Source organism: Ambystoma mexicanum, chromosome 3q, assembly GCF_040938575.1.
Source record: "Ambystoma mexicanum isolate Mex_15411 chromosome 3q, UKY_AmexF1_1, whole genome shotgun sequence".
Classification (NCBI taxonomy): Eukaryota; Metazoa; Chordata; class Amphibia; order Caudata; family Ambystomatidae; genus Ambystoma; species Ambystoma mexicanum.
In genome coordinates this window covers 1157560387-1157584300 of record NC_090926.1, presented here as the reverse complement: position 1 = coordinate 1157584300, position 23914 = coordinate 1157560387, and the positions used below count along the sequence as shown (strand labels likewise).

The window sequence follows — 23914 nt, the reverse complement described above, 5'->3', positions numbered from 1 at the left end:
TTAGCTTATTTTGAGTATTACCTTAGGTTATTGTATTCTGAGTATTTTCTGGGCTCAAGCACCAAGGCACTGTACATCAGTTGGGGTTACAGGAATATTTAGAAGGGTATGGCGGGGAGGGGACGAGGTCCTTACACCATAGGATGTATTACCAGTCCACGGTTGAGGATAGAAGCAAATACCTAACATTTAGAGTTAGTGGCAAACATGTAATAGTGGCGAAAGGAAGGGTAGGTAATTAACTTAGGCCCCCGAGTCATTTAACATTTGAATGGTACAGAAATTTGTTTTTGGAAATTGGTGCCAAGCATTCACCAGGCCCCGTCATCCGGTAATGGCCCGGCAGAAGTCAATTATCTGCAACTAAGAGAAGACATCTGGGCAGAGGTTTCAGGAGCAGTAGAGGCTTGAAAAGCTGAGGATTCGACTTGGCTCATGGACCTCAGCGGCGTGAGTCACCTCATGTCCTGGGTCTCTAGCAAGCCATGCTGAGAGATGTGGTGATGTTGCATCTCCCTAGCAAGCCATGCTGAGAGATGTGGTGATGTTGCATCTCCCTAGCAAGCCATGCTGAGAGATTCGGTGATGTTGCATCTCTCTAGCAATGTTGCATCTCCCTAGCACGCCATGCTGAGAGATGTGGTGATGTTGCATCTCCCTAGCAAGCCATGCTGAGAGATGTGGTGATGTTGCATCTCCCTAGCAAGCCATGCTGAGAGATTCGGCGATGTTGCATCTCCCTAGCAAGCCATGCTGAGAGATGTGGTGATGTTGCATCTCCCTAGAATGTCGTGATGTTGCATCACCCTAGCAAGCCATGCTGAGAGATGTGGTGATGTTGCATCTCCCTAGCAAGCCATGCTGAGAGATGTGGTGATGTTGCATCTCCCTAGCAAGCCATGCTGAGAGATTCGGTGATGTTGCATCTCTCTAGCAATGTTGCATCTCCCTAGCAAGCCATGCTGAGAGATGTGGTGATGTTGCATCTCCCTAGCAAGCCATGCTGAGAGATGTGGTGATGTTGCATCTCCCTAGCAAGCCATGCTGAGAGATTCGGCGATGTTGCATCTCCCTAGGAAGCCATGCTGAGAGATGTGGTGATGTTGCATCTCCCTAGAATGTCGTGATGTTGCATCACCCTAGCAAGCCATGCTGAGAGATGTGGTGATGTTGCATCTCCCTAGCAAGCCATGCTGAGAGATTCGGTGATGTTGCATCTCCCTGGCAAGCCATGCTGAGAGATGTGGTGATGTTGCATCTCCCTAGCAAGCCATGCTGAGAGATGTGGTGATGTTGCATCACCCTAGCAAGCCATGCTGAGAGATGTGGTGATGTTGCATCTCCCTAGCAAGCCATGCTGAGAGATTCGGTGATGTTGCATCTCCCTAGCAAGCCATGCTGAGAGATTCGGTGATGTTGCATCTCCCTAGCAAGCCATGCTGAGAGATTCAGTGATGTTGCATCTCCCTAGCAAGCCATGCTGAGAGATTCGGTGATGTTGCATCTCCCTAGCAAGCCATGCTGAGAGATTCGGTGATGTTGCATCTCCCTAGCAAGCCATGCTGAGAGATGTGGCGATGGTGATGTTGCATCTCCCTAGCAAGCCATGCTGAGAGATGTGGTGATGTTACATCACCCTAGCAAGCCATGCTGAGAGATGTGGTGATGTTGCATCTCCCTAGCAAGCCATGCTGAGAGATGTGGCGATGTTGCATCTCCCTAGCAAGCCATGCTGAGAGATTCGGTGATGTTGCATCACCCTAGCAAGCCATGCTGAGAGATGTGGTGATGTTGCATCACCCTAGCAAGCCATGCTGAGAGATGTGGTGATGTTGCATCACCCTAGCAAGCCATGCTGAGAGATTCGGAGATGTTGTATCTCCATAGCAAGCCATGCTGAGAGATGTGGTGATGTTGCATCTCCCTAGCAAGCCATGCTGAGAGATTCCGTGATGTTGCATCTCCCTAGCAAGCCATGCTGAGAGATTCGGTGATGTTGCATCTCCCTAGCAAGCCATGCTGAGAAATGTGGTGATGTTGCATCTCCCTAGCAAGCCATGCTGAGAGATTCAGTGATGGTGTATCTCCATAGCAAGCCATGCTGAGAGATTCGGTGATGTTGCATCTCCCTAGCAAGCCATGCTGAGAGATTCGGTGATGTTGCATCACCCTAGCAAGCCATGCTGAGAGATGTGGTGATGTTGCATCTCCCTAGCAAGCCATGCTGAGAGATGTGGTGATTTTGCATCTCCCTAGCAAGCCATGCTGAGAGATTCGGTGATGTTTCATCTCCCTAGCAAGCTATGCTGAGAGATTCGGTGATGTTGCATCTCCCTAGCAAGCCATGCTGAGAGATTCGGTGATGTTGCATCTCCCTAGCAAGCCATGCTGAGAGATGTGGTGATGTTCCATCACCCTAGCAAGCCATGCTGAGAGATGTGGTGATGTTGCATCTCCCTAGCAAGCCATGCTGAGAGATTCGGTGATGTTGCATCTCCCTGGCAAGCCATGCTGAGAGATGTGGTGATGTTGCATCTCCCTAGCAAGCCATGCTGAGAGATGTGGTGATGTTGCATCACCCTAGCAAGCCATGCTGAGAGATGTGGTGATGTTGCATCTCCCTAGAAAGCCATGCTGAGAGATGTAGTGATGTTGCATCTCCCTAGCAAGCCATGCTGAGAGATTCAGTGATGTTGCATCGCTATCTAGCAATGAAATCAAGGTTACAACCGACCGAGGAGGATAGCTCAGGGGCAATGTGCTCACTCTGGAAGCAAGACGACGCGGAGCAACACAGGTTCGATCCCCGGGTCCGCGCTTAGGACCCTCTGGGTATTAAGAGCGTTTTAAGTAACCTATCATATCAGACTCGAAGCTGTGTTGCTTTCAATAAGAAAGAGATCGGCTGCAAGATCGAGTTTTTAGGCTAAAGAACAGTGCATGGCGTAGACCGTTATGAAATGACCGGCTCCAGGTTCTGACTGGTCCACGCATGCAGAACCCTTTAGTCACCAATGGCCGCCTAATGCGCGCGCCCAATACCCGTTTGCCCCTATGCCCCTGTAAGTAGCAGGGTTGTGGTTGTTATGGATTGTTGACTTCTTGTCAATAAGTCTTCCTTAAATTGTACTATCGCTCCTTCACAGCCCAGTCCCAAACTGCCCTAAAGTCCCAACTGTTAGCTCTCTTCTCCTCCTCTTTAAGACTTCTCTTTCTAGCTTATATTTATAGTTCCACTTGATGTAGGTAAGAGTTAATCGTAAGGTGTTCCTCCTTTCACCCAAAATATGAACGACTCACAGTTTGAACCAATAATTTCAAACAAAGTTCAGTACGTTAATGAAACTAACAGCACACACAAACTAATTAAAAATACTATTACCCATCCCTGTAAACGACAACACAGGGAATGCAGACCTTGAAAAAAAGAAGGCTCTCTGGCCTGAAGACAGTGGTGCACAGGGACTTGCTTTAGTAACACATATCAGTTATTGTTATTGTATTTAAAAAGGTAGAGCAGGCTTTGCAAGACAGTTGGAAGCCCTTTAAGGTGGAATGGCGGGACAGGACCACGTTAATACCTTCAAATACTTGGGCCTCATTCCGAGATTGGAGGTAGCCATGGCGCTAATAGCTAATAGCGCCATGGCTGCCTCCAATGACGGCACCGAGTACGCCCTCATTCAATGGGGACTTACCGGTCTAGTCGGACCTTTGCGGGACCGGTAAGTCCCCATTGAAAATACCATTCCCCATTCCCATTTGAGCCCCCGAATGGCTCAATGGGAATGGGGAAGGTGTAAATAACGGTACCGCAATGTGCTCCCTGGACCCTTTGCGGCCCCCGCTAAGGCCGCCTGGTAAAACCCATAGGAATTTATTCTCTAGAAATCTAACCTCATCCTGCGTGCCGCTCTGGCATGCTTCCATGCCATTATATTTAGCGTCACTTCCACAACTGCACCACGGCACCACAAGCCGAGTGAGAAATGGTTCACCTGGTAAAACCAGGCGGCCTTAGCGGGACCCGCAAAGGGACCTCGGAATAGGGCGCAAAGGGATTACCGGCACCAGTGTCCTTACCAGTGCCCGGTATCCCTTTGCGCCCACCTCAGAATGAGGCCCAGTCTTTGGAACTCAGAAAAAGGCTTCGAGGGGATTTTCTGCAGTTCATGAGGATGTCAGGAGGCGTCAATGTTGGCTTCTCAATGGCAAGTCACGGTTGAGGCGAGTTGAAACAAGGGCTCCCCATGGAACAAGTCATCAATCGAGACGAGTCGAGATGATGACCTCCAGTGGGTTGAGTCGGCAGTCGAGATGAGGCCTCCAAACTGCTTCCATGGGGCCGAGCCAGTGGCCAAGTCAAGTCAAGACAATCGGCCTCAATGAGTTGAATCAGCGTCAAGACAGCTCGAATGGCAGATGAGTGTATCGAAGCGCTTAGCTGCCAAGGCCAACATTCTGGGCTCTACAGCAGCTCGAAGTGAGTCAAGCAAGGCCGAGCCAGTTCTAAAAGTGGGAGGCAGGCTGTGGGCGGCTTCTGGGCTTCGAAGGTGCTGTGGGGCCCATTCCAGGATCCATAGAGGAAAGGTTAGTCCACTCCACTGCAATTCCAAAATGGGAATGTTTGCAGAGAGCACATGCTGTTTTCTGCCACCTCCAGGGAGCAGGTCCTGTGTAATTGTGATCTCGGCTGTAGTGGGTCTTTTCCATCCAACAGTCCTTGGCATGGCTAGGTGGAATGTCCTTGGAGCTCTCTGCCTACACCTCTGTGCCGGTGGACTTTGGAGAAGCCTGTACTCCCAACAGAGTTCAAGGTGAATCCTCTTCTTCAAGTGTCTAAAGATGTATCCACGAAGGGGAGGTGTCTCTGTCCCTTTCATATGCAGATTACCCCAGCAGAGTAGCCTATAGTAAGCCTCCTGTTAAATGTCCAATCCTGGATGCTGTTACAAGTGTCCTTTGCCTTTTGACGGTGCGCTAAATCTGTAGAAAGCGGAGAGGGATACAGGATATTTGAGAACCCGAGCAGAATCTAAGATTGGGGTGCCCCTCTGTGGAAGGTGGCTCTCTCCTGGGTTATTTCAACTCTGTCCTTCCTCTGTCTGCCAACATGAAAAGGACCCCAGTAATCAGCGCTGTGGGGAGAGCTGCCCATTGCAATGACAGGGCTGTCTTGAAGTAGTTACTCCCAGCTGGACCCCCGGGAGAGTTCCAGTGCCCTGGTGAACATGACATGTCTTCTCAGGGGGAACAAAGAGAGGGCTTCCTGTGTAGGTCCCAAATTTGTTTTTGCGTTTAGCCAGACCAGACCCGGTCCTGAATGAGCCACAGGCCGCCAGGCTGAAACTGAAACGGTATTATTTGCATGCAGCTGTTTAGCTGTTATCAGCGCACCCACAATGCCACAACCGTGCAAGTCTTAAATGTAGTTATTACAAACTGCCCCTGGAATTGTGTGAGCACATAATTGTGATATTTTAAACCAGAGGTGCCCACAGTTAGGAACCCACCCCAGCCTGTTGGAACACAGTGGGTTCCATTGTTTTGTAAATACAACCATCATGGTGGCCTTCTGTCACATATTTTCTCCTTGAGGTTTCTTGGCACTGAACGACTAAGGGGTAGACAGGGGCCTAGAAAAGGAGCATCCGCGTTTTGACTGCACGGCTAACAACCAGATGGTTGGAAATGCGGTGCATTTTAAAAATAGGTGGACTTTCTCTCGCACACTGACCAGTGAATTGCAGGTCCAGAGACACTTAAATGCTTTGGTCGTCTTGCACTTTACATTACACTGACACCAGGCAGTGCAACCTTTACTATCAACACCATGAAGTATTTTGTTCCTTGGAATGCTCATGGGACACTCTTATTGGACAGTCTTCACACTATACGCCCATTGGTTGTTCAGAATGCTGAATTCCAAGGTTACTGGCAGCGCTGGACCACCTATAGCTGATTCCCTGCAACACCCTGCGGCTGATTGATATTCTAACAGCTTGCATATGCTTATATATACTGTATATCATGGCTACTCATTATGTGACCTTTCCATGTTTTGGTCTATGACTCCCATGATTCTTCACTATGGACTATGGGAGTTGAACTCCAAAACATGTGATAGTAATGGGCTTGTGTAGCTCATTAAATGCCCTGGCTGCACTCAAACCTTTTACTCAGTCTTCAGGGCCCAAATCTCCCAGCAAGGCCGTCGGGAGGAATTTCTAAATTTGAATTATTATTATTATTTTTTATTTATTTAAGTGTATTTGGTTTATTTCAAACCTTTCACATCAGTAAAACATTGCGTTTCATGAAGAGATCTGTCGTAATGAAATCACATCAAACTCGACAAAGCAACGGTCCAAGGAATAAGTAAAAGGTAAGAGGTAGCAAAAAAATAACTAAAAATTAACTCAAGAATAACTAGAAAAACCAGAGAAGCTAAACTAATTTAAAACCCCCATTCGGATTTGAGTGGAGTACTTAAAGTAGATTTCGATTGCCAACAATATTAATTAAGATAAAATTATTAGATCAATGATTTGGAGTAACAAGTGAATATCTAACATTAACTCAACACATCCTTTCAGTCGTTCAAATTCATTGTTTACGATGTGTTTCCCTCGTCGATATGGTCTAGCCTTTTTAGGGTATTTTCTAAGAATTTGACCGTTGCAAAGTTTATTTTTGGGGATTGGCAACTATATATTAGACTCCACCATTTCTCCGCATCTAGATCGCATAAGTCAGAGATGTTGCTTGCTAAAAACAAGTTTCGCAGATCTCTTAATTCTGTGCAAAATAACACTAAATGAATTAGAGATTCTTCGCTTCTTTTGCACAGTCTGCATTTTGTACATATTTCCTCTTTCGTATATCTTGCTTTTGTTGTCTTGTTTTGTAGAATATTCAGTCTGAAACGTAATAACAGATCTCTTTGTTTCGAATTTGGGAACTTTTTCAAATAGTCTGGTAAGATAGACATCACACCACAATTGGATTTCAGAAGTGTATGTGTTTTTGACAAAGCTCGTTTCATTTCAGTATTCGACCAGTCCTCAGCCCAAAGCGCTCTTTTTACAGCTGTTGGTTTCTCCGCTAGTGTTTGAGTTTTAATGCCAAATTCTGTCAGGGTTTGTTCGTTTCCATTTTTCCAATCTTCTACTACTTTTTCTTCATGGTTGTTGGATTTGCCCAGTATTTCAAATTGGGGAGGTGTCAAATTAATCATTGTTTTTCTATACAGCATCAATTGATTGTACCGGATGTGTATATATATTGATGTTAGGCCTAGTTCATGGCGAATTACCGAGATTGGGATCGCTTTTGGTATCGGGAGGACAGTTTTCCAAAAAAGACCTTCTAGAGTGGTCCAGAATTTCTCTGGGATATTTGTACCAGTTTCTGCTCCATATATTAGTGTACGAATTACTTTTAGCTTATAGAATGTTATCACTGGACAGAGAGAGAATTTTCCGTATCTTTTGTTGATGATGATTGCTTTGGCTGTTAGCTGTTTAATTTTTGTCTTTAGCATCTTTTTCCATGGCTCTTCATTTTTTATTCCGCTTATTTGTAAACCCAAGTATCTCATTTCATCACATGGTTTTATCCAGATTTCGTTCACTTTCCATTCTTCATTTTTGGTCTTTTTCCATCTTTTATCACCGATTATTAGTATTTCGGTTTTATCTGCATTTATTTCTAGGTCATTATTTTCTATGTATTTTTCAACCTGATTTAATGCACGTTGCAGACCAATTTGTGTATGGTCTAAGATTATCAGGTCGTCAGCATAGAGCAGATGGTTGACTGATTTACAGTTTAATCTCGGTGGAAAAGTCCTGATGTTTTCAAACATTGTTGCAGATCTTCGATATAGAAGCAGAATAAAGTGGCTGCTAGCGGGCATCCTTGTTTAAGGCCTTTTGCTGTTTTTATATCCTCAGATAAGTTTCCGCCTTGATCTAATTTAATTCTTATTGAAGTTTCGGCGTACAGTTCTTTGATCGCTTTCAAGAGATCAGAGGGGCACCCTTTGGAGGCCAGTTTTTCCCAGAGCCGACTTCTGTTCACACTATCGAAGGCTTGTCGAAGATCTATACTGGCTATATACAATTTTTGTTTATTTATGTAGGCCCTTCTTTTCATCAGACCTAGGATCAGGAGATTTAAATTGCACCCCACATTTTCGACAAAGCCTGATTGTCTTTTGTCATAGGTATTCGAGGCCTTTATCCAGGTCTTTAGTTGTTTTAGCAAAATAGTGGCAAATATTTTCCCAACACAATCTAACAGGGCGATTGGTCGGTAATTTTTAGGATCCATTCTATTACCTTTTTTAAAAATAGGGACGATGATAGCCAACTTCCATGATCTTGGTATTTGGCCTTGCTTCACAATTCTCTTAAAGAGTCTTTCGCAGAAAGTTGCCCATTTTTCTGGATCTTCTTTTAGCACTGCATTTGACAAGCCACCTGGACCTGGGGCTCTTGAAGAGCTTGTTCTCAAAATCAAGGACTTTATCTCTTCCTTATCGAATTCAATTTCCCAAGGACATGGTGGTTCTTCTTTAATATTGTCCTTATCCGGAGTTTCTGTCTCGTTGAATAGTTTTGTGAAATGTTCTGACCAAACATTTTCTGGTATTGGATTCGTGAGCGCTGCCATCGATTGTTTCTCATTTAGCAGGTCCCATAATGATCTACTATTTGCCTTAGATATTGCTTTCTGCATGGCTTCAGCATCTTGTTGGAGCAGTTGTGATTTGTGGGCTTTCTGCCAGTTTTTGTATTTTTATTTTCTTTTTTGGATCAGTTCTTTTAGGTCTTTGTTCTTTTCATTTTTTAATGCACATATGTCTTTCCTTAGAAGTTTCTTTTGTATCACTACTTCTGGGTCATATACATGTAACTTTCTGACTCTTGGTTTTATATTTTTTCCAAGGCTTTGTTTAAATATCTGTAATGATGTCTCATATTCTACGGACATTTTTTCTTTAGATTGCCACTTTTCTAGGTTCTTTAGTACAACATCAAAGTCGCTTTTTTTCAGCTTTAGGCAATTTAGGCCATGTTCTAACTCTATTTTCGTATCCCATATTTGATTTGTTCGAGTTTCCCAGTGTAAGAATTCAGCAATGATTGGTTCATGATCACTGTAGTTCGAAGGTGATATCCTAAAGCTTTGTGCCTTTGCTAGTAATCGTTCGCACACAAACATATAGTCAAGTATATTACTCACGTAGCCATTTGACCAAGTCTTTGCAGGTGGGATATCGCCCTTCATATTACCATTAAGTCTGTGCAATCTTCTTGCTTCCATTTCTTCATTCCATATTTTCCCACGTTTACGTTTATAGTCGTTTTTGTTTGTGTCTGTTTGGGGAGCTTTGTTTTCTTCGAAGCAATTCGCATTCAGATCGCCACAGATGATAATATTTAGGTCTTTGTGTGCTTCTGTTTTTCCATCTAAGCATTCCATTATTTGGTCTATGAAGTGTTCATCTTCATTTTTTGAGGGGTTCCAAAAGACGTTTAGTATTAACATTTTTTGGTTGGCTTTTGGGGCTTCTAGCTGAAATTGTATGACTGTTGCTTGTGTATGCATATTAACATTTTTAGATTCAATCACCTGTATTCCTGACCCCAATTAGGGTTAAGAGACCTGCAGATGGTCTTCCAATCGAGCTTCCTTTAGCGGGATTGCATAACACAGTGAATCCTTCCTTAAAAGGGGCTATTTTTAGCCAATATTCCTGTATGCATATAATATCTAGCTCGTTTAGAAGAGGATTGAACTCATCAAAAAGATGTCGGACACCTCTGGTGTTCCAGCTTCCTATTTTCCATTGGTTAGTGTGAGTTTGTTTGAGTGGCTACAGTTTTGGTTTGGTGACGAGAGAGCCTGCTAACCAATTCCAAATATTTCGGATCTTCTTTTGTCGTTTGTTGCATATTTATTAATTCCCTTGTTTTTTCATTTCTTCTTATTGTTATTTTTATTTTATTTAAATGCTCTTTTTCACGCATTTGTATTTGTTCTTTATTTCCATTTTCCATCACTGTACTGTATGGTGGTTCTATAGTCAATCCTGATTTGTTTTTATTTTCACTCATGTTACTCTGGTCATGTTGATAATTCTCTCTTTGATTTGCCTTTCTATTTTCGATTCTCGAATTGATGAGGTGCGAGCCTTCATCTCCAGAGAATGTTCTCTCAAAGTGTACGGTTTTCTTTTTTTTTCACTGGTTCCAGGCTCTTCATATGTAGTTTGAGCATCAGCTAATTTAGAGATCGTAAATCCCAGTGCTCTGAAATTCTCGTAGGCCTCTAGCATAATCGAAGCAAGTATCGCTGAGTTTGTCACAATTTCTACCAAGTCAACACGCGCTTCGTCCGGAAAGCTTACTGACAATAGTTCTTCTGATTTTATTGTTTTTAATTGAGGGATGTATTGAAGAAGTCTCATAATTGCTGATCGGTTTAATGTCAGTCCATCCGAATTTTTTACTGTTTTACAATTATTACAACCGTGTTTTTCGGTGGTTTTGGTTTTTGCTTCATCCATTTGGAATTCAGGCCGGTGTTTCTGAAATTTCCTTGTTTTCCATTCAGGGGCCATGGCTCCTTTCTTATATCATTTTGTTGTACATTTTTCGGGAAGGTGAATTGCAGTTCTTTTTGTGAAGAATATCCCTTCGTTTCTTTTGATTCGAAGTATTTAGCTGTGCATTTTTTTAGTTTATCGCTTAGGGTTAGAAAATCTTCTTCATCAAGTGCCTTGGGATCAATGCTTACTTCTTTGGCTTCGTATGCATTGAAATCCATGATCACTCGTTCCTGTATTTCATCTGTTTGGACATTTTCATCATCGTATACCGAGCAGTCTAGGAGTTTGTGTATACTTCCGTCTTGTGAACTATCTTCTTCTGATGACACAGAGACTGTTGGGATCTTTTCAGGGATCAGCTGGGTAGGTGACTATGAGTTTGCTGCAAGAGGCGGCGCTAAACGGCTCTTTTTCCACTATGTCTTTTGCATTTCGTAAAAAACTCCTTGATCCACATTGCTTCTTCTTTTCTTTGCTGGTCACGTTTTTTGTTTTACTTAAACTTTTTTGGCTTTTCTTTTGTGTGTTATTTGTGTTTACTACTTCTGACTTCTTATTTGCAATTGGATCGAATATTGGGAAAGCACTTGTTTTTGCTTTCTCTCCATTTTCAGTCGATTTTTCAGCAGTCTCAGATGCGGTGTTTTGGCCAATTTCATTTTCAGTTTGTGTTGGAATAAGGATTATACTTGCATTCAGAGGCACAATGTCAGAGGCTCCTGGATGTATTGATTCAAGTCCCATCATATGTGGAGCACATTGGGCCTCGCTCTGTTCCTCGCATGTGCGAGGCCGCATGGGGCTCAGTCTTGGTTCAGTCTTTTTTGATTGAGGGGCTAAAGTTGTAACAATTTCTCGAATTCCTTCTAAGAAATGATGTTTGTCAGTTTTGGCTTCTTTTAGTAAATCAATCAAGGTTTTTAGGACCACTCCGTCCATTTCTTTCTCTCGACTTCGCTTTTCTTTAATTTGCTCCATGACTGATTCCACGTAAATCATTTTGCTATTCATTAAAGCAATCATTGTTGATTGGTCTTGTTGGTTTTCATTTAAAGCTTCATAAAGTTTTAGGAAAGGGGCCAATGTTATTGATACAGATGCTATGATTGCTTCCTGTGTCTCTTTTAACCACCTCACTTCATTTGTTGATCCATGGATAGTACTGTTTGTACGTCTTTGTAAATTTGATCTTTTCTTTCTATCGCTCTCATTTATACTGGACTCTGAAGAGGATGAAGAAGTGTCCTCTGATGTCATGGTTTCTATTGGGCCTTTTTTTGTGTGTGGTAAGAAGTTTTTAATTTGATCTTGTAATGCTTTTATTTCCAGATCACGATTTTTGTTTATCTCTCTCTCTTCAAAAGTCCTTTGTCTGTGATTTTCTAGTTCGAGCATTATTTTAGTTGCAGTGTCACTAGTCGAAGGTTCTTTTTTAACAGAATATGCAGGATCCTCCGGTGTATTGTGCAGAGAGATTTCTCTGGTGAGTAGATTCGAGGGCGCTTAGGTGCCCAAGAATCATTTACTTCATTCTCTGTGCTTCGTTTTGAAGTGGATTCTTTCTGGTTTATTCCACTGCACTTTTCTGTGCATTAGTATTCATAGCATTCAATTTTTCTATGGTTGGGTTTATCGTCTGTGTGTCTGTGATCTCTACTATGTTGTTTAATAGGTCATCGTCTGTTATTTCAGTGGTCACGTTTCCTATGAGAGGTGTATGGCTTTCTTTTGGCGCGGTTCTTGCACTGGCATCTTCGTGGCTCTTTTTAGTCATTTCGATTTTGTCACTATTTGCAATTTTGCTTTTTTCCAAGGGTGCAATTTTTCCATTAAAGTGCCATCTAAGAGTGCCAATCTCTGATGTAGAATAGCACCTTTTTTTGTCTGCTTCTTCAGGTTTTGCATGCCGTAAGCTTCCAGTCCTTTATCTTTGCCACCATCTGCACCAGTGACCAACTTTTTTATGCTGATACTTTTTTTTGGAACTTTGGGATGTGTGTTTTCGTTTGAAGATTCAGGCACTTTATTTTCGTTTAGAACATTTGGTGATGGGGTGGGGTGAGAGGCTGCTTGAGCTATCTCCGGAGACATTTGAAAGGTCAAGTTATTTGTTTCAGCTAGGCCTGTTTGCCTGTGCTTTTTTGTCGCTGGGAGCCTTTCATTTTGGCTTTCCTCGTCTCCGGACACGAGAGAGTTAATTCCGCTCTCTGCGTCCGCAGCACACGAAGCCAGTTCGGGCTCCTGAATGACTCCGCCCACGCCTGGTAACGAGCCGCACTGCCCCTCGCAACTACGGGGCTCGGCGTTTGCCTCTTTAGGGCTATCCGCTTTAGCTGGCCGGGAGGCCGCGGCAGAGCACAAGGGCTCCGTGCACGGCTCACAGCTCGACTCCTCTCTCCCGCGGGGAGCCACATGGACGACGCCCATGCTAACGCTCGCCATTGACTCGGCGATCGCAGGCGGCTCTTCTACGCCCCTGACTACAACCCCCCGGCCCGCTTCTCTCGCTGACCGCGCCGCTCACCGACTACAGCCTCGGCGAACACCTCATCGCAGAGGGCGCCGGAGTCACGGCGACAGTCACACGCCTCTTCAAAACATGCCGGCGACCCTCCAGGCGCTGCACAAGCATCCGGAGAAGGTGGGGAGCAATTGTTTAGCGGGATTGGGGAGGTGTTTTCATTTGTGATGGTATTACAAACTTTATTGAGGCTTGAATTAGATGGCAGTTTTTTGCATTGTTTCCCAAAGCCTTTTATGCCAGTCTTTGTACTAGATGGAATAAGAGTAGTGGCTAATGATGCGTTAAAAGACTGTTTTTCTGCCAAGACATCTAATGCACGTACCTTACTCTGTGTTCTTGAGTGCATGTCTCCTGATGTCTCAAGGTCCATTTGCTCGCACATCGGCGAACACTCGGCAAACACTCCGCTACGCTCTGCGTCTGTGGGTGGTTCTTAAGGGTTCCAGTTGTAGAAACAAAGAACAGACTCCAACAGAGCTTCTCCTTCTCCTTCTTTGCTGCCAAACACTCGGCAAACACTTTCAGCAAAAAGGCTTTCCGTTTTTAAGGTTGTAGCTTCATGTATCGGTCTCCTCTCGTCGACATTGAAAAATTTGAATTATAAGACTTGGAATGCTCACTTAGTGTTCTCATTCGACAGTCTATGGGCTATAAGAACCAACCCAGGTTTCAGAATGTTTTCATAGCACACAGTGTGTTTATAATAATACATTCCAATGCTAGGTGCAGTGCATCGAGAACCTGCAGCCAAGTCCCTGCAACCGTCTAGGTGGATTTACGTACTACTGTAATAATGTCCCTGCAAGAAAACGGCAATTTTTTGGCGAGTTTTTTGCCAGGCAACATTTTTGCAGGGACATTTTAGATGGAAACATCTGCCGGGAATGTCCCAGAGACTTGGCTGCAAGATTGGTAACTTATGTACCTTACACTTTCATAAATAACTCTGATTGTAATAGTTTTAAGAGCTCACCATCAGCCTGTATAAGAGGAATATGGATTCTAAAACCTCTGTCTCAATTTCTAGGGCCCATAATGCCTGGTACAGCCCGTGGATCTGGTCTATACAGCTCCATTAAAACATTTTAATATAGACAGTTCCACTGCAGGCACTGCACTGAAAGTGGGAAATAATTGCTGGTGTAAGTCTTTTCTGCCATCATTTCAATAATTTTCCTTTGTCCATTCCCGTTTTAACCAGAATAGTCTACGCTCATTGGGGGGAATGTAGTATTAGCCTCATAGCCCTTGAACCTCAGGCTACACTGGCTTCTAACAGGCGTGCAACAACATTGTTTGTTTGTTTTATTGATTTATATAGCGCACCGAACCTGGGGGTATCTGGGCGCATTACTGAGGGTTACAACTTAGCATGACCATTGGCCTAACCAGGGTTCGTGAGTTGAGGGGCACAGTTTCCGCACTTGCTTTTTGTAAGGCAGAGAGAGGAGGGAGAAGCCTTTCCTGAAACTGGCAGCGTTAATGTTTTACAGAAAAATGTATTTGCACATATGCAGCAAAACTCGAAAGCTGTTAGTTTCAAGAGAGGCTTCATGGCTTCTCGGCCTTAGAAAAATCAATGCATACATTAGCCCCCTCGCCGCGGCATGAGCCAACAAATAACATTACGTGTTCTTTAACATCTGAGGGGAGGGGGCTGAAGTGCGCACTTGCTTCTTGTCAGACAGAGGGGGGAGGGAACTCTTTCCTGAGCCTGGCGGTGTTAAAGCTTGTTGCACGTTATCTCATTATGTATGTATGCACGTGTGCAAGGAGTGGATATATGTATTATTTAATGTGTGTGTAAATGAGTGTATGATGTATAGGAGGCTGGGTGCTGTGCAAATGAGCAAGTGTACAGTGAATGGGACACGAATGAATGGTTTGTTTAAATGAGTGAGTGAATGTTGTGGAATTGTGTGTGTGAGTGCGCTTATGTGTAACGTTGGGCGTTTTTAATGGCAAAGTCACCAGAAGTATGTCCTTACGTGAAGATATTGCCATATATTGGCAGAGACTGCATGGACATGTTTTCTTATAGCATCATTACTGGCATTATGCACACAGCAAATATGAGTATGTTCAAATATGGGAATATTGGCATATGTTTGTGCAGCCAGAATGGAAATGTATGGACACAGCCAACTTGAAGATGTTTTTATACTAGCATATAATGGTCTAATGAACAGAAATGTATGGTTTGTTCACATTTGGAAGGATTTGTGGCACACTGTACTACCGCCTGGTCCCCTGGTGGTTGCTTTTGCTTAAAGAGTGATGCTTAATCAGATACCTGACATTAGGATATAAAAACCCAATCACTTTGTCATTCTCACTGGCTTATTGTGCTTCAAAATATACCATTTGATACTTGTGCCCCACGCCAGATATCCTTTGGGGTAGAACAGAAGAGGCGGATGATCTAGGTTTTCCCCACCCAGTTTCTGAAGTGGCCCCTCCCATCACCAGTTAGCTCAGAAGAGGGATATACAGCTATATTACCATGATTAATCAACTTCCGGGACACCAGTGGTCCAGTGATGAATATAGGTGTCTAAACCATCAATCAACCCCACACCTCTATTACACCAGAAGATATATGAACAGATTGGAATACAAGTAAATTATAAGATCTCCTTGTCCAAATTTGATAACGTGGATGGAACGGCAGGCTTACCTCCATGGTCGTGGTTCGTTGGTTAGTTGCAACACAGCAAAAATAAAACTCAATGATAAAAAGAACTGTCCAGTGATAGTTGTAAAAAAAAATATCTACTTTATTATTACTACAACAGACAGTTCTAGGACTACAAAATACAACTAACACTGTAAAGGAATACAGAGGACTGACAGTTTCAAGAAGGAAAGGGATGCACTCTGGATACTGACAGGAGCGTAGTTGGTAAAGTAATCAGTCTTACTGTTCAAGGTAACTCGGTTCCAGCACCACTGGGGCAAAGGTTCGTAACTGTCTGTAGGGGCCTTTGGAGAAGGACCAGGGGGGGCATAACTACAATGTACCTGGTGCTGAAGTTGTTCTTGATGCTCAACATTGTCGAGATGGTTCCAGGGCACTTTGCAGCCCTTGAGACAGAGTTAGTGGCGGGAGACAGCTGTGGGTACCAGGCGGGTACCAGGCAGCAGGCAGTTCGGCAAGCTAGGCTGGAGGCACGTCGCAGGTAGTCCGGCGCAGTGTCTCAGGGCCAAGAATTGTTGTCTCTGTGCCGGTTGGCGGATCTGGAATGCTGGCTCTTGCGACATGACAACATGTCAGCGATGCAGCCGGATGCGGTTCGAGGACTCGACTGTCTCAAAAAACATCCTTAAAAGATGGACGCTGGATGATGCTTGTGTGGATTTCCTACTAGCTCCTTCGCAGGGCTTGTGTCCTTTCAAGGCACATGGCCCAAAGCTCAGGGGAGTGTTTGCAGTCAACAGCCTTGTCCTTTGTCCAGTGACTCTACGGCACTTCCCACCTAGGAAGCTTGCTGACAGAACCTAGCAGGGCACGTTGTGTGCTGGCTGGGTACCAGTTCTGGAGCTGCTGGACGGGTCCTCTGAGTCCGGTATCTCCCTCTGTTCCCTAAGAGATGTTTAGTGGAGGAATATTGCTTCACTCTTGGAACACCTGACCTTCCTTCATTGGAGGAAGATGTAAGGTAGACTGTAACTGCAGCTCAGGTCCAAATGAGTCCTTCTTACTCCTTTTGAATTCATCTGATGATCTGCTAAGTGAGGGGTTCAGCCCTCTATTATAGCCAAATGGGCCCCAGTGATTGGTGCAGGCTACCCCCACCTTAATGAACCAATCTGGATCCCCACCAACAATCTTCTGTTATGCATGAGGTCAGGACCAGAGTGCTCTGTAACAGGACAGACAAGGGGTGACAACATATACCCACCCATCTTCCTGTCTGTTGTAGATCAAAGTGTCTCTCTGGTTAACTGAGCCCTCTGTGACTCTTGATTACAGCGCAGGTTTCCCTTGACGTTTGTGCTGGGAGCAGACTTCCTGTCTCCCCCAAATCACATACTTCTCACTCTGAAAGGGGTTAGATCTGCAGGGGTTTACCTATGGTAAATGGTGGACCCAGTCATGCATTTCAAAACATTTCATACAGAGGTGTGGGAACTAGCTCTAAGTTAACACATAGCATACCAAAGCGGTGTTAGTCCGACCTTCCTGTTTTCTTCTTCTGCAACCAATCTCCTTCAGGCTTGCCCTAATTATCTCGTTAGTATGCACTGCCACCAGCCAAATTAGGCTGCTCATGGCTGGAGGAAGGTGTGCCTTCCCCTTCTTGGAATGCTTTGATGTACCCGGTACTGTCACATTGCAGCTGAATATGACAGGGGAAGACGGTGCCTGTAGGTTGTGCCTTCCTGGAGTACACGTGACTATGCGTTTTGTGCGGGAAGCACATGAAAGTGCGCGGAATGGCCTTGCGCATTTCTTGAAGGCTGAGCTCCCATCATCCATTTTCATTATTAAAAAATCAAAAAAGCGCTGGCAAACACACTCTTTTGTGTGGATTGTCGAATTCCTCAAAATGACCATGGTAGCATGCTTTCTATGACATCATAAGGAACAATACCACAAGGAAATGCATCCATGTTTGCCATTCATGGTAAAGAATGCAAGTCCCTTCATGCAATTGCAGATAGTACACTATTCAGCATCACCTTCAATAAGAAAGTTTGCTGCATGTGCCGCGTGACATCACAGACTGTGGCATGTGCTGCACTCTTCTCGCTATGACGTCAATCTGTACAGAATGCAGCACAGCTCATTTGAGGTTACAGACCAACTCAACATTCCTGGTGTATCCTTGGACACTGGGCAATGTGTAATTGACACTAAAGAACCACAGCCAAACGCAGTGTAGTAACCTATATTGCCGGTCTACACAGCAGCATCCACTCTATGACGTCATTGACCATTAAAAAAGCATTCCTCCATGACATCACAGCCTGCCAAGAATCCCGAATTCGCATTCTCTCTGGGACATCACAGGCGGGAAAGATGCAGCATTCCCTCAAGCGAGAAAACAATGCAGCATTCCCTCAAGCGAGAAAACAATGCAGCATTCCCTCAAGCGAGAAAACAATGCAGCATTCTCGATCTATGACACTACAACGAATGTAACATTCCCATCTGTGACAGAGGAAAGGCAACATTCTCTCTGGAACATTCGAGAGACAGACACACTCTCTGTCTTTGACACTACAACGAATGTAACATTCCCATCTGTGACATCACAGCCTATAAGCAAGTCGGCATTCTCTCTGGGACATTCCAGAGACCGAATGAAACATCCTCCGACTATGACACTACAGAGAATGTAACATTCCCACGGTTACATCACAGTCTATAGACAGACGATGCAACATTCTACATGTATGACTTTACAACGAATGTAACATTCCCATCTGTGACATCACAGCCTATAAGCAAGGCCACATTCTCTCAAACATGGCGGGAGACAGATATTGCAGCATTGCCTATCTATGGCACTACACAGGATGTAACATTCCCACTGTGACATCACAGCCTATAGACCGACGATGCAGCATTCCATCTCTATTACAGCACACCTGTCCAATTAGCATTCTTTCTGGGACCAAGCAGCATTCTATGTTGATTTCAGAAACTGTAAAGGGGCCAGCAACCTCGCTGTGATATCAGACGAAAACCAATACAGCATGCTCTAGGCGACCCCAGCGGACTAGAATAAATGACAGAGCTCAGTGGCCCATTCTCAGCCTGTGACATCCCAGGCTGTGAACAGTCCAGCATTGTCCACGCATGTGTCTGAGCAACATTCATTTAAGGAAAGCAACACTCTCTCCGACAGCCCACCAAGAAAACAGCGCAGAAAATCCTGTCTACAACAGAACTGGTATTCAACAAAGCACGGTTCCTATAAGATTATGAACAGTGAAAAGTGGACAAAACACCTGCACGGTAATTGCACCATAACAAGCACCCAAGGTGACGTTGCCAAGAAGTACGTTTTCCCGCCAATATTTCACTCGTGGAAAGGTCCGATTCCTGCCCCTTTATTTTCTGTAGAGAAGAGACAGGCAGTCGGATGCAGTGGGTAGGCTCCTCAGAGGGCAATAGTGAGAAGGTAGCAGTGGAAATATTGGATCAGTGTGCCGGTGGCACCATTGGGAATGCAGGAATAAAGTAGAGGGGCACCGTGGGAAGGTGGCAGCAATTGAAAGATTGGATCATTGGGCAGGTGGCACCAGTAAGAGTGTGGCAATAGTGTGGAGGGGCACAGTGGGAAGCTGGCACCAGTGGAAACTTTGGATCAGTGGGCAGGTGGCACCAATAGGAGTGTGACAATGGGAAGGTGGCACCAGTGGAAATATGGAATCAGTGGGGAGGTGGCACTATAGGAGTGACACAATAGGGTGGTGTAGCACAGTGGGACGGTGCCACCAGTTGAAAGATTGGATCAGTGGTCAGGTGGCACCATAGGACTGTTACAATAGTGTAGAGGGGTACAGTGGGAAGGTGGCACCAGTTGAAAGATTGGATCAGTGAGGAGGTGGCACCGTAGGAGTGACAATAGTGTGGAGGAGCACAGTGGGAAGGTGGCACTAATGCAAAGATTGGATCAGTGGGCAGGTGGCACCATTAGGAATGCAGCAATGATGTGGCGGGGCACTGTGGGAAGGTGACACCAGTGGAAAAATTGTGCAATAGTGGGAAGGCAGCAGTGGAAAGATTGGATGAGTGGTGAGGTGGAACCAGTAGACTGTGGCAATAGCGTGAAGATGACGCCAGAGCCAAGATGGGACTAGGAGAAGAGTACAGTCAGCGAGAACCCGGAAGCAGCGAGAATCTAGTCTCAGTAGGAACCTGGTACCGGGATGAAGATCAATCGAGGAGAATCCGTCACTACGCGGCATGCAGCGGCCCTTACCTCTGGGACATGATTTTGAAGGCGTCGGGCAGGTAGCACTGGATGTTCTCCATCTGGAAGGGATCAGCGTCGCAGATCTTGTCGTCTGTCCGGCCGTAGTTGGCGTTTTCCACCATGATGACGTCACTGCCTGGGCAGCGGAGCTCGATTGGGTAGCCTTCGCAGGCCAGCTCTCGCCGCATAAGGCCAAACGGTAAGGCAGCCCGGCTCAGACCTGCAGGGAGGATGGAGACATGTTAGACCCTGGCACGGACTCATCCTCTTCTCATGCCAACCGTTCATCGTTTCAATATAAATGTATTTATTCAGTTGATACAGGCTTGACCAATATATTCTTAATGATGAAAAATATATTAATATATCCATAAAGAACAATACTAAAACACAATCCTGGAAAAAAAGACAGCTATCAAGTTGTTAATATTAATTTAGCTTCCATTAAATATAAGCCAGTCTTCTCTCATCCATCAGCTCTCTCTCATTGCAGGTTTGCTGGTATACCGCTGGTTATTCCTGTGGGATACCAGCAAAACTGCCTTACCCTTTCCCCTGCCCGATATCCCGGTATTACTCGGTATTACCGGGATATTACGGCCAGCGGCGATGTTGGTAATTTCCCATTGGATGCGGTTTGCACGACTTGCTGGCACCAGTAGGAACCGTTTCCGATCAATCTCACATTTATCTGCCAGTATGCGCCTGATTTCATGGCAGGTCAGGCCTGCCGGTAGATCTGTGACCCCACCGGCAAAATTGTATTTGCCGAAACCAGCAATTTTTCCAGCATTCTTTCCGGACCGGGGAACGTATAATGAGCCGCGCAGTCCATCGTTGGGTAGTGAAGAGGGTGGCACTGCACGCCGAGGGAGCTAATACACTAAAATGTGGCCGAGGCCCCATACACATGTACAATCGCTCCCATCATGGGCATGGCCCATTGCCCATGCAAATTGCGCCCTTCATTATGAAGGATCTATCGATGGCATTTGCCTTTCTGCCCTGCTAGCGCCATGATGCTCGTTGGTGACCGTGCACTTTATGAAGGCCGACCCATTCACGCCTGAAGCTCCTGCTATGGTGAATTCCTGCCGGTTAGTGTAGGTGGCACTAACATCAAGGCGCTATGAAACGGCGCTAAGCGTTGGGCGGCGCCTTGCACCTCTGGGCCGTGGGTGTGTCCATCAAGCATCCTTTCGAAGGCTTTGTGAGTGTGATTCTGCAGCATATGACTCACTCTCTGGACCCCACGTTGTCAACACGAGAGAGGAGGCCCCCCGCTGGGAGCCTGCCGCTCCAGCGAAGGCGGGCGGCTTCCGCTCCCGGTAATGATGGGTTCCTTGTGCACCTTCACTGCTCCCTGAAACTTTCATTCCGCTCAATTAACTTGCTCCAGACTCTTCCCGCCGACGGAGGAAGCTGGAAATGCAGGTCTCGTCCTGGTAGGGTTTCATGGCAGACAGGGGTGAAAGTGGGGGGGGAGGCCAACGGGTACAGCGTTCCCTTACTTCTCGGGGCAACCCGTAATCGTTCCCTTACTTCATGCGACCCACAAAACTGTTCCAGGACGGCAACTTAAAAAAAATATATATTCTTTTTTCTTCCCCATTGCGGACTAGAGCCTGAGCCCTGCTGATATCAAGCCAAGGCCCCATTGCACTGCGCTATGTCACGGGTCCTGCAAGAGGTTCATTTATTTCAATTGGCTGCGTGGGTTACAAAACCCATTGCCAAGCATCCAAAACGCCCAGCTTGATCGCGATCTGCATATGAATGGCTGTAGGCTCAGACTTGTTAGCAGGCAATGGGAGGGGTGTGCCTGTGGCCGGCCATGTTCTTTAAGAGGTGTGAACGGAGGATGGTGAAGAGGGGGCTGCATGCCAAGTGGGACAATGACATTAAAATGCATTTTCTTTCATCGTGTTTTCTTCAGTCTTACTAGAACTGTTGTAAAACACAATGTTCCAGGGTGGAGTGAAGGCAAGGATGGGCACAGGTATGGGGTTTGAATGGGGCGAGGGGTTGACAGTGAGTATCTGGGGAGTGGGCGGAAAAGGGGGCGTGTCAGAGGGAACACAGTTTCACTAATTTTTGTTTACACTTCGACCACTGATGGCGTATTCCTCCAATTGTATCTACCATCTGCTAGGATATGAACCTCTGACCACAGGTTACAAACAGATAACCAAGGCGCTCCGGCGCCCCTCTCTCATTGGCTTACCTTAAACACAGGATTGGCATGTTTGATGAAGCAGTAAATGAAGGGTTACTGCTGCAGGGCGCGCTACGCTGACTTTCCCCCTTTGTACAATATTTGCTTTTCTGTGTGCCACCTCCATCCCATCATCCTTAGGTTGCTAGGCAACGGCTTCACTTGGAGATACACTCATTCAAACTGCTCGCTTGGACACATTCTCACTCTCAGTCTCTGAACAAGACCGACTCCTACCACGTCCTCTTTCCTGAAACTGGCTCTATTTTTTTAACCTAACCTTGGCCTGACTGTTCTTCCCACCCATATGGGTCAAGGTTTCTTTTTAATTATATAAGGAATTCATCTGCTCCATTTTGGATTCCACACACTGATGTACCTTCCTCACCGTTTGCTTTCGTGGGGGCTCCCCTAGTCTTCTTCTAGAAATCCCTCTCACCACTTATTCCTCCCCTTTAACTATCATGTACCCCCCCCCCCCACCTATTTGAAATGGGATGTCACAATCCAATTTCAGAAGAAGGGAGATTTTGCTCTTTTTCGTTGAACCCAATTTGAAGTAACAGCATGCCTTGCTATATTTCATGGAAACAGTGGTATGATTCCAAAGGACTGCATGCATATACCATGTCGCGTGCTGCGCAGTCTCATACCATAAGGTTACACTGTAGAACTAGGTTGTATGTGTTGGGTGCAGTGTTACCTTCCGGATTCAACCGGATGTACTTGACAAAATAAGAAGCAAATCTTCCAGTGGTTCTGAAAGTATCAATATTAAGTGTTGACTGACATAGCATCATCCCCAGGCTCTGCGGCACATGGGGCTTCTCCTGGAAGCCATTTTGTTTGAGTTCCGGGATTGACATGAACAGGATTTACCGGAACAGCTTCATAAATTGTTTTTATTGGATTTTATCCTTTTCAATGCGCGCAAAACAAACCGTCTTGTCTATTCGTGCTTAGGACCAACTGTAAGGCAGACAGCGGGCACGTCCTCAAATCAAGGGCGATTTTATAAACAAAAGGAAGGACAAAAGTCAAATGCACTCAAAATACTAATGCACCAAATAACAGGGGAAATCATCAGACCAAGGTCAGGTGGCAGAAGGCAGCGCCCGTCTCCCGGCACTTGTGGGAACCGTCTCCACAAACATGCCCATCTGGCAGAGTGGTGGTGGGTATGCCAGTGAGTAAGGGTCCACCAAGGTGAGCTAGTACCAGGACCTGTAGGGAGGAGCACAAGCTGGCACCTGGTAGGGAGGGCATGAATAACGTCATCATGTACAGGGCCCGCAAAATCTACTAGCCCAGTAGCATTGGCTAGCAGTTTTTATGAAGGGCGACTACCATTTGCACAGTACTCGACCTTGCTAGCGAGTATGATATGTTAGAAACCTATTTTCCATTTACTGCAAACACACTTTGTTTGCAGTTAATGGCAAATACACGTATCACATTGCATCCTTGAAAGAATTGACCAAATAGGCAGTGTTCTCATGGAGACATGCACCATTTTACAAATATCAGTGGTAAATATTTTGTCACCAGTCACCTTGGGGCAAGTGCTTTTCTCTTAGGTCAAGTATGTAAACTAAGGAACTCGCCCTGCAGGTCTAGTGGGAATTTTA

General features: G+C 45.3%; 1 protein-coding gene across 4 annotated transcripts in view; it reads right to left on the bottom strand.

Moving 5' to 3' along the window:
• ADGRL1 (adhesion G protein-coupled receptor L1) overlaps window positions 1-23914 on the bottom strand; it is a 979436-nt gene that overhangs the window by 463125 nt on the left and 492397 nt on the right. For all 4 annotated transcript variants that reach the window (XM_069603973.1, XM_069603976.1, XM_069603977.1 and 1 more), the window contains exon 3: window positions 20078-20291. In XM_069603973.1, coding sequence (XP_069460074.1) covers window positions 20078-20291 — 214 coding nt within the window. The remainder of the gene's footprint in view (window positions 1-20077; window positions 20292-23914) is intronic.